Source organism: Glossina fuscipes, unplaced genomic scaffold, assembly GCF_014805625.2.
Source record: "Glossina fuscipes isolate IAEA_lab_2018 unplaced genomic scaffold, Yale_Gfus_2 28, whole genome shotgun sequence".
Lineage (NCBI taxonomy): Eukaryota > Metazoa > Arthropoda > Insecta > Diptera > Glossinidae > Glossina > Glossina fuscipes.
Window position 1 is genome coordinate 8,249,091 of NW_023998423.1, and position 11,022 is coordinate 8,260,112.

The window sequence follows — 11,022 nt, forward strand, 5'->3', positions numbered from 1 at the left end:
GGAAACTGCTTTAGTTCTCTTTGATTTGATTTAATTTGACTGCTTCGTTTCGAATTTAGAATTTCGGATATCCGGATTTCTGGAAAGAGCATTATAATCGGCTGCAATCGAATCTTATGTACGCATCGTCATTATCTTAAAAATGAAAAGAAATGCAAAAAACCAAATATGCTCTATAATATGGAGTGGATGCGACTGATTTTTTCTATTTTCAAAATCAAAGTTTCTGCCGCATGTGCATGTGGACGTTGTAGACGTGTTTAAGTCACTTGCAAATGCTTTTGCAAATTTACGGGAGAATACTTATGGCAAATACTACGTTGCAATGTGTTGACTAAATTAATATACCCTCACCCTTCGGTGATGGGCACAAAAACCTTAAGACCGCTTTTTGAATTGATGGCACATAATTGCTGGGCTTCTTATTCGTCCCAATTACAATGAAATATTGATATCATCGACGTATATATGACAACGTAATACAAAGAAGAGGAAGAAAAGTAAGTAAATGAACAACCGAAATATAAAATTTAAAAGCAAAAATCTCTTCAAATAAATCTCTTCAATAAAAACATAAAACAAAGTTTAATAAATTGAATTTATTCTTGCTTTCCTAATGGCTAGCTTGATAGTTATAATTTCCAGATTAAATTTGCCTATATACAACCTGACCGTAAATAATCACACTTTCAGAGTACTTTTTAAATAGTTTCTAGTTACCCTGCATTTCCAATTTTAGTCCTTCACGCAAATTCTGTGTCAACTCCTTTTTATATTTTGAGGCGCCAGCAAATAAAACCATCGAAGATAATTATTTAATTTTACTATTTTTGGTGACATTTTGCAAGTGCTAGGAATAAGTAATCTTTCAAAGTCTATTAATTTCATTAAATATGTGCTTTTGAAACGATATTTTACTTTATTTTCCCTTTAAAGATGAAGATCGATACCTAGTTTGCTTTGCAGTTAAAATATTACATCGTTCATTCAATATCGCGCAAACAGTCATACGTTATCGACTACGACGATACGATATTGCATTTCACTAATGCGACTGCCACGTATGTGTGAAGTATTTTTAGCATCAGCCGGTGCGGCTACAGTTTCCGATTCTTCACTTAATATGCTAACAGTTTTGTCCAACGTCAGCCCAATTTTCATTAACGAAAACTGTCAACCCGAAACGAAAATTTATCATCGACTTAGCTTGATAACGACGAGCAATGGTTTTTGCAATAAGTGGTCCGGGCAGTTTCTCATTAAATATAACCAGCACTTCTCAACCCTTCAAAAAAAAAAAAAAAAAACAATTATCGTATTTCGAGAATAAATCTGCTTGAACTTACTCATCCTTTTTTTCCATTCTTATTTCTTGTATTTCACGATCGTAATATTCTGGATACTCTTGTAATTCATCTAATTTTTTCAACATTTCTTCATCCACTTCATAAACTTCACCTTTAACATTATGACCACGTCCGCATTTATTCAGCAAGAATGGAATATTAAATCGAGTACTTATAATCAGTGGATATCTTTCAAATAAAATAAATATATTATATTTCAAGCACTTCAAGCACTTGTACGAATATATGGTAAGAATTAAGAGAAAATTTTGAAAAAAAAAGACGTCTTTAAAGTGAAGAAATTAATATTTTCTCATAAACTTTTCAAGTGATACGTTTTGTCATTTTTATTTGATTTGAAAAAATTGTTTCAATTGTTTATTGCAAGTGCATTGATTTTCGTCTACATACATTTCGGATATTTTGGACGAAACTTTTCTTACTTTTACAGAAATATATTTTAAAAATCAGATTCAAGAGTTCACTATATTGAGGCGCTAGCTAATCAAGGAGTCATACAAGACCAAACTTTTAAAGTGATACGTTTTGTCATTTTTATTTAACCTGATCCGCCTGGGTGGCCGAGTAGGCAAGAGTCTCGACTAGCAACTCAGTGGTCGAATCTCAAGTGCGGTAGAAGGCAGGTTTCGAATCTCAAGTGCGGTAGAGTTTTTAATAAAGACCGATAGCCTTAGATGCTAGTGCTTTTAAGAGTTTAGTCTTAGAATTTATTTCTCTGGCGAAATTAATAATAATAATAATATATAACCTGAAAAAAAAATTGTTTCAACTGTTTATTGCGGCAAGTGCATTGATTTTCCTCTACATACATTTCCTACACTTTAATAATAATCACAAAAAAAAAAATTCACTCTCTCAAGATTATTGAAAATAAAATTTTAATTAACAATTGGGAGTTGCTTTGAACACTAAGTTACGATTACAAGCAACACGAAGAAAAAGAAAAGAAATTATCGACACAATAAAAAATAAAAAAAGGTTAAATTTTAATTGGATCAAACTCACATAAAAATTATTAAAATGCTAATAAAGATGAACATCTTATTAAGAACAAGAGAAATGAGTAAAAATTTTGAATAAAATATTTTTATTTCAATTTTCATCTTTAAGAAGTTTTTATTTATTTGCTTTATTGCTAGCTTTAAATGATGTGGTTTTACTATCAAATTTGCTCGAAGAAAGTTGAAAACATTTATCGATTCTTTTGGGCTTTTTAACTTCACTTTGAGACTTCTCATCTAGCTCTTTGCGAGGGTATCTTCCCTTCAATCCCTTCCAATGATTTGCCAAACTTAATTACAATATAATTTTTGTGATCGGAAGATTTAGTACACACAGTAGCCCAGAATTTCCTACGACCAACATCCCATCACTCGCATTACCTCAGATTATTTTTGTTTTATTTGTAAAGAAATCCATCCATCACTTAGAATATGCTTGACACGCAAGAAAAAACTTTTATTTAATCAATTTAAATAAAATTTATATATAATAAAATCGAAGAAAAGAGAAAGCAGTGTCAATTTTATATTGTTTAAGATCTATGGTGAATTCGATATGTCCATATTATCTGACTTCTCAACGCTAACAGACTTACGAAACTTCGAATCAACGCTTGACCTGGTGCTTTTAATATCCACATCCTCATTTTTCGATTTCCGATCGGCTGGAGTACGTGAACGGTTTTTTGACGAAGAAGAAGATGAGGATGATATATTATTTGTCGATTTTAGATTTGACCGTCCAATATCTTTACTACGACTGGAACGTGAACGCACAGAGGCTGGTGAGAGTGAACGCCTCTTGCTGTGTGAGCGTGATGAACGAAAATTTTTCTCTTCCCGTGTTCGGTGCGAGCGTTTACGTTCACGAGAACGGGAGCGCTTTGTGCGAGAGCGAGATCGAAGAGACCGTGAAGAGGTACGACGATGACGAGAACGCGAGCGCTTGCTACGACGATCCCGCGAGCGTGAGCGCCTTTTAGACCGAGAGGAAGAACGACTCTTGCGACGGGAACGAGATCGTTTACGAGAGCGCGACCTCTTGCGAGACCGTGAATGTCGTGAATGGGAACGAGTCCTCCGCTTAGACTTGCTACGCGACCGCCTTCTAGTACGTGACCGGGAACGTTTCCGAGATCTTGAGCGATGAGAACGAGAACGACTTGTGCGGCGGTCACGGGAACGTGACCTAGAACGCGATCGTCTTCTTTTATCTTTTGCCAGCATACCAATAACTGGATCAATGGCAGCCGAAATCATGTTCTGCGCTTCTTTGACAATGGTCATGGCTTCCTCGATTTCTTTTTGCGCCGCTTCATTTGATTTCGCCTCGGGCTTTATTATGGCATCCGTTGAATGATATATATTCAAATAGCCGTTCTTAAATTCTTGACCCTGCATTTTTAAAGCATTAATAATGCTCGATTGCTCACAAAATTCAATCATGCAGTAAGTCTTGTTGTCCTTCTCAGCCCATCTAGCATACTTGACTTCACCCGCGCGTTGAAAGCGATCCATTAGATCATCCAGGCGCCACTCGTTCTTGACATCGCATACAATTATAGTACGCCGTATTTCTTCTATTTTCCGAGTGTCATAAAAAGACGGTAAAGCCGGATATTCGGGTAAATTGTTTTCTAACAATTTCGGATCGTAAGTTTTAATAACTTGTTGTGGCGATTGGCCTTCTATACGATTTATTACTTCTGGTGGTAATTTAGAATCCGGTTTTTGTAAACCTGGGACAATAGTTCCATTTTTATACATCTCTAAAGCTCTATATTCTTCTGGTATTGCTAAAACTGGGATTACAATTAAAGCACGATCGATAAACACCGTATTTGTCAAGTGCTGAGCTACTGGGACGCAGTTGCTGTCAATGTACTTTACATAGCATATACGAGATGTGACTGGACAAGAGACATCTCTTACTGTAGGATATAAACGTATCTCTTCTATTTTTCCAATATTGCCAAATAAAGCTTGCATTTGATCCTTTGTCGCCTGAGGTGCTATATTAGTCACCTGGGTCACGCGTGGCGCATTGCCGCCAGCCATGATTTTTTCCGTTCTCAACTACCGTATGGAAATAAACCGCAATCGCAACAATTTATTCTACAGGAAACCTGCTTTCTTTACCTTTCGTCAAAATTAATATTTGCTCTCCTCAAATATTTCGATTAAGCTATGAACGCTTTTCCTTTTTTGACATATGCAAAGTTGCCAGGTTATACTATCTTGTAAGCGATTTCGTGCCAAATCGCTTATTTTGCAAAATAAGCTAATATTTTCTTTATTGCCGACGTGTATATTAAAATTAAAAGTGATGACAAATATTAAATTGAAACTAAACTAAATTAAAATTGAAATATTAAATTAATTTATTCGCTTTCTAAAGTTGCAAAATCTATTACATTTTGGGTAATCTTGTTATTTTATAGCAATTATAACAACTCTATAAAAAAACGCCTTTTTTATAAAATACGACCATGCTTAACTAGACGCCATTTTCCGCTAAGAAATGAGTTGCATAGTTTCTGACGAAGAGCTCTGGCACTATTTCATTCATTCTCGCTTATTTCGCAATGATATATATCGTTATTTCGCTTATTCCTACAAGAACCATTTTATTGATGAGCTTCTTTTATTCGTTCCATTTTTTTTATAAGAAATCAATCGCGGGAAAATCGCTGAAGAAAAAATAACTTTTGTGCAAAAATGTTAGTTTCTGTGCTTTTAGATAATAGTAAAATCGCTTGAAAGTAGCCCTTATTGTTTGTGAAACTAAAAACATCAAAGATACAAGCAAAATATACTGAATAAAAAAAGTGTGTGAAAAAGCTGCAACACGAGGGACTTAAAATTTGCATAATTATATTGTGTATTAACTTGGACAGAATATCCTTTTATTAGCCAATTATCATAAACTGTTTGATGCCAAAGCATAAGAGGCGATATGGATTTAGTAAATTTGGAAAAATTGAAAGTGGTCGATTTGAGGAATGAATTACAGACGCGTGGTTTAGATACAAAAGGTGTCAAAGCAGTGTTAATTGAACGTTTGCGTTCCCATTTGGAAAGCGGTAAGTAAATATATATTCTTGATTTGAGAAGAATGAAAATGTAAACTGTCTTTAGAAGGACCTCATTTTTTTCTTCTTAAGAAAATAAGTGAACATAAAAGGTGGACTTATTCGTAAGTCACGGCCTTGCCCGCAACAAATTTGAAAGGTCAACAGTTTTTGTTTGATCATTTATGAACCAACAAATTTTTTGATTTTCCTCAGGTGGTGTACTATGTTCACCTGCACATGGGACACCTAGTCGTCGTAGTCGTCGTACCAGATCAATGACACGTTCGCCGTCTCCTTCTCCTGTAAAAAAGGCTCCGGAACCGCCTATTTTAGAAACTTTGCAAGAAGAAACTAGCAATTCAAATAACTTGGAAGAAAATAAAGAAGAAGTAATTGCAGATGCAAAACATACTCCAAATGAGGACACAAAAAGCGTAGATTTAGTTGTTGCGATTGAAAGTGAAATAGATAATGACCAGGCGTCAGAAAAAGATATAATTTCTGTAAAAGAACATGAGTTGCACTCAGAAATTGAAAATGTAACAGATAAATGTAAAGATGTTTCAATTGCAGAAAAAGAACATGCAAGTCTTCAGAATGAGCAAGAAGAAATATCGATTGAATATATGGAACAGATTGAAGAAGTAGTAGTAGAAGAAAGAGGATCTCCAAAACACCAGAATGTGGAGGAGGATATTCTGATTGAAAGCATGCACGAGGTTGAGGAAGATTTACTGGAAGATTCTCCAAAATATCAGAATGAGGGGGATGATATACTGGTTGAAAATTTGGAAGAAAATGACAATTACGAAGATGCTCGGCAAAATGATAAGCAAAAATTAATTCGTGAATCGGTTGAACTAGACACTGCTAACGCAATTTCTCAGGAAAATGAAGTAGAAAATAAAATAGTGAGCGTAGAGACGAAAGCAAATGCCATTTCTGCACCCATTCAGCAAGAGACAGCAGAATTGAATTTAGCTTCTGAGCCGGTTAAGTCAAAATCTCGTTCTCGTAGCAATTCTGAGCAGGGCGAGCGCTACCGTTCTCTCTCACGTTCACTTTCTCGTTCATCACATAGGCGCTCACGTTCGCCTAAACACTGCAGTGGCGGCAGTCTTAACAGCCCTTTGAAAACTGTAGAAGACGCCAATTCGCCCGAAGATGAACCTACAATCGAAGATAGTCAGTTCGGTTTAAGTTGGTGTAAGCTATCAAATTCTTCAGCTATTTACTAATTTATTGACTTAATGTCATTTCTTTTCTTTTAGTCGATTCGGATCTACACTTGCGCATTGATCCCGTGACTTTTACCTCTGCTAGGCCTATTAACCATGATCTGTATGCCTTGGTGTGGTCAAGCGTTCGTGCTAATTATGGTGTACGGGAAGGCAAAGTGTGCTATGAAGTACGGATAGCCGAAGAAGTCTACGTGGGTAGCTCACATGAGTTTCGCGATGAACCATACATTCGCGGTTTTCGCGTAGGTTTTTCTTTGCCTTCAACTACGCTGTTATTGGGAGAAGCTGAACATTCATTTGCCTACTGTGAGAGTGGACGCAAAGCCACAAATAATAATTTTGTTGAATATTCCAAAGCGTACCAGCTTGACGATGTTATAGGATGCTATTTGGATTTAGAAAGTACACCCTGTACCATTAAGTACACTCTAAACGGTGAAGATTTGGGCGTAGCTTTCGAGTTTGATAAAAATATATTAGGAGAAAATGATGCTTTATTCCCTCATGTTCAAACTAAGGGCTATGAATATCAAGTGAATTTCGCGGACAATGACAATCTGTTAGTAAATGCAAAACGCCATATACGCAAAAAGCGCAAAACAAAAAAGGACTGTAAAAAAGAAAATGATACGGCAGAAAAGAAGTCGTCGAATGAAGAAAAAAGTGAAAAAAATGCCAAGGAAGCACAGGATGATATAGAGAATAGAAAAACAAAGCAGGCGGAAATAACCCACGAAAAAGAACTTAAAGGGGGTGTGCAAGAAATACCTAGTGACGCGGAGCAAATAGATTCCGAAAAACAAGAAGGGGAGGCAGAGCAATTGAGCAAAGAAAAGGAAGAAACATCTCCAGGTATTAAAATAATTTCTTTTTTTTTACCTCCACTACCGATTGCTTTTATTCAAAGTGCCACTTCTTTTTATGCCAAATAGCACTCTACATATATATATCTATGTGGTGTATATATATATATATATATCCAGAAAGACTTAAGGCTTTCCTGAATCGATGTAAGCATGTCTACACGTGTATCTGTGTGACAACTTACAGATCGCGGTTTGACGGCATTTAGTACACTGAGGTGTTTTGGCCCAAGGAAAAACCTTATTGAAAATGCATTAGATCGGACCGTTTTCATTACCTATTTCCAATATGACAACTTATTTTGAAAAAGGTGTTGACATACGAAATTGATGTAAAAAGTTATTGTCGAATCGGAATAATTAACTTACACATGCCAAAATGGTGTAATTTTCAATATGTAATACTAAAAGTTTATCCGTCATAAAACTTTACAATATTAGGCCACGTATGCCGTTGTTTTCAATTCTATCCTATGTATATCATAAAGAAAAATATGCTTTCATATGTACGGAGTTTAAACCGCATAATAAGCACTTGTCGGCAAAAATGTTTCATCTTTTTTCAGCAAAGCAAATAAACACTTGAATTAGCGAAGTGGTTGAGGGACATTTAGACATTTTTACATATTCAATTTTAAATTACTAACAAACTTAATTTTATATAATTATTTCCGATAATTAAGACATGAAAGAAACGAAGCAAAAAAGAACTTCTACCGAAGATGATTGCAGTAAACGGATTGATGCAAAATCTTGTAAAGAAGATACGATTGGCCCTTCGCCCAGTAAAAGGCAAAAGTTGCAATCATCGACGGTCAACTCTGAAGACGAATATGAAGAAGTGCATCCTCTGCCCCGCAAGCAAATGTCTTTATTACCCGACTACGAATTGATTGCTCTAATACCCGAGGAAAACTATATTAGTGGACCACAGAGACCTGAGAGTCGTAAAGATTGCGAAGTTATTTTAATGGTAGGCTTACCGGGTTCTGGAAAAACTACATGGGTCTCAAAACATCTTTCCGAAAATCCGCACAAACGTTACCATGTTATTGGAGCTGATGCACTAATAGCTAAAATGACGGTAAGTTACAAATTCTCCTTCAAGCCATTTTACTTTCAATTTAATGGGAAAGTTCGCGGAGGGGAATGGTAAAACGATTTTGTAACTGGGGAAGTGTGTTTACACTCTATTATATACATACATCACCGAGGGCACATACTGAATTTTTTGATCGGTCTTTAAAAGCCGGAACTAAGCCGCTTAGAAAGTATATACACTAACGATAATGGGAAGATCGTAAGTCGATATAATGTTCATGAATTTAAAAGTTGAAATTAAGAAACTTTACATAATGGACAACGATTGAATTTAAAAATGGGTTTGATTTGGATGTAAGCGAAACTTAATGCAAATATTTGCGAAGACCAACAGAAACTTCACATAAAAATAGCGATGAGTAATAGAGTAAAGATTGTAAACGACGGCTTTTATTACAACTACTGATGTAAAACTTATGTATAAATATTTCGTGGCTAAAAGTTCAATGCAAAATCGCTGACGAGCAATCATTTAACAAAATGTGTGTTTCGGGTCTCAAAGATTTTGTCAAGTCTGGTATATGATTTTCTTGTCTGGTTCCACTATTCTTCAAACTCCGCGGACTGCATAATTAGTTTTGCGCACATCATCAATATTTCCCTTATCTAATCTTTTATAGGTGGATGGAGTGCCTCGAAAAACTGTGCATAAAGGACGGTTTGATCGTGTTCACGAACTATGTTTTAATATTTTAACTTCCCTTGAGGATATAGCTGTCAAGCGTCGACATAATTTCATACTTGATCAGGTAAAAACCATCACCAATCACATTTTAGAGTGTGCACGGGCTTTTAAAAAAAAGAAAAATACATCTATATATATGTATATATACGTATGTATATATATATATGTATATATATATATATATTAGCATTTGCATTAAAGTGCATCAAACCGTAGCCTCAACAGTCGTAAAATAAGAGACTGCATCATTTTAACAGGTAAAATTAGTATGTAAGGCTTGCTCCCGTTTTGAAATAAAAAGGTAGGTAAATCTAATATAGAAAAAGAAAAATTTGTAAAGAGCAGTTGACTAATAAAAAAAAGATATATATTAGAGCGGCCAATTGTAAGTAGAATGAAATACCATAAAATTAATTTAACTTAAAAACTGTCGTATAAATAAAAAAGGACTAAGAGAAAGCTATATTTTATATTGAGGCGATATCCACCACCTTAGGAAAATATGATCGGATTAGACGGTGTTTAGGAAAAAAAAATTAAATATAGATTTCATTGTTTTCAGAGTTATTGCAGTAGGTCAGCTAATGTTTTCCTTAATATTTAACGGGACGAATTCTGCTCCCTTGGGAGAAGTTGCAACCCTAGCCAAGTGAATGTGGTTAACGCGATTCAGGAGACGACCCACGTTCTTCACGTATTCATCGATTTTGAAATATGGCATCTGCAATTTGCGAGTATTCGCATAATCAATATGCTTCAAATGTGAAATTATTGGGAATTTTTAAATACCACCTGATGAGCCGTCTTATCGTAATAGCTTGGACGTAAGACGGTAACTTTATTGCAAGCTGGCCTAAGAATTTCTACTTTCAGCGGTTAGTAAATTAGCTATATAGGGCAGCGAAGCTTACACACTCTTACGACACGAGAGTATGTCCAAAACCGTTTGATGGGCTTGAACATTGGCATATTAAATATTTTAACGAGTTAGCTTTCTCACCCGCTGAAGTTGGCCGTAGCTCGAGCAATGCACTACTGGACCTCCCGTTCTTTTAATCACTCTACCCGCGGTTCCCTTCTTTCTTGATAAGTCCAAGTCGAATATCGGCAAATAATATTTCCTTTTTCCTCCTCCTCTCATAATCTAACCGGCAGTGCTAATACATGTGTAGGAAACCATCGCTTGAGTGATTGATTAAATAAATAAGTAAAAGATGCTTTCATATGGTTATATATATATATATATATCAAAAGGGAAGTTTCAGTTCCATCATACGAAACGAGTTCAGACGGTTTTGCAAACATTACGAACGACATGACGAAATTATTGTACATTCAGCCTTGGGTGGTCGATATAAAAATTTATGCTGATAAAAAATATGAAATGTTCGATCCTCATAAGAAGATGTGCAAAAAGTTACATTGATAAATAGAAAGAAAGCGTCAACTGTTGTCTAACGTTTAATGAGCAAAAATCAAGGTATGTGATTGATCGAATTGTACGTATGTATAAAAACAAAACCGCCCTGCACTCAACTGTAATACATAAATGAATCAATAGCAAGCCCGACAATGTAATCCATAACGTTGTTTTAATGGGTTTTTCTCGAAAATGTTGCAATGCAACCCTGCCGGAAAAAAAAAAATTTCAATCCCAACGCAATGTATATATATAAAATTATAGACGAAT

At 35.4% G+C, this 11,022-nt stretch overlaps 3 protein-coding genes across 3 annotated transcripts; 1 reads left to right on the top strand and 2 right to left on the bottom strand.

The window, feature by feature from the left end:
- Positions 1–839: 839 nt before the first annotated feature.
- Positions 840–1,588, bottom strand: LOC119636792 (putative gamma-glutamylcyclotransferase CG2811; the record flags this gene model as incomplete). The annotated part of the gene is made up of 2 exons (XM_038032399.1): positions 840–1,285; positions 1,347–1,588. Coding segments are annotated over 2 exons (333 nt in total), but the record flags the coding sequence as incomplete, so codon positions are not given.
- Positions 1,589–2,474: 886 nt separating this feature from the next.
- On the bottom strand, positions 2,475–4,584 carry LOC119636356 (probable splicing factor, arginine/serine-rich 7). The gene has a single exon (XM_038031667.1). It carries the CDS (start codon positions 4,424–4,426, stop codon positions 2,909–2,911), a length of 1,518 nt encoding a protein of 505 aa, XP_037887595.1. The 5' UTR covers positions 4,427–4,584; the 3' UTR covers positions 2,475–2,908.
- A 386-nt stretch (positions 4,585–4,970) lies between these two features.
- On the top strand, positions 4,971–10,984 carry LOC119636581 (heterogeneous nuclear ribonucleoprotein U-like protein 1). Its single transcript, XM_038032020.1, has 5 exons — positions 4,971–5,451; positions 5,656–6,648; positions 6,714–7,535; positions 8,230–8,630; positions 9,268–10,984. Exons 1-5 carry the CDS (start codon positions 5,325–5,327, stop codon positions 9,517–9,519), a joined length of 2,595 nt encoding a protein of 864 aa, XP_037887948.1. The 5' UTR covers positions 4,971–5,324; the 3' UTR covers positions 9,520–10,984.
- Positions 10,985–11,022: the final 38 nt, after the last annotated feature.

Bases quoted from the DNA above. Each gene is read 5' to 3' on its own strand.
- LOC119636356 (XM_038031667.1), bottom strand. From the start codon at position 4,426: ATGGCTGGCGGCAATGCGCCACGCGTGACCCAGGTGACTAATATAGCA.
- LOC119636581 (XM_038032020.1), top strand. From the start codon at position 5,325: ATGGATTTAGTAAATTTGGAAAAATTGAAAGTGGTCGATTTGAGGAAT. The intron at 6,649-6,713 runs GTAAGCTATCAA...CTTTTCTTTTAG, and splicing joins TCAGTTCGGTTTAAGTTGGT to TCGATTCGGATCTACACTTG. The intron at 8,631-9,267 runs GTAAGTTACAAA...AATCTTTTATAG, and splicing joins CACTAATAGCTAAAATGACG to GTGGATGGAGTGCCTCGAAA.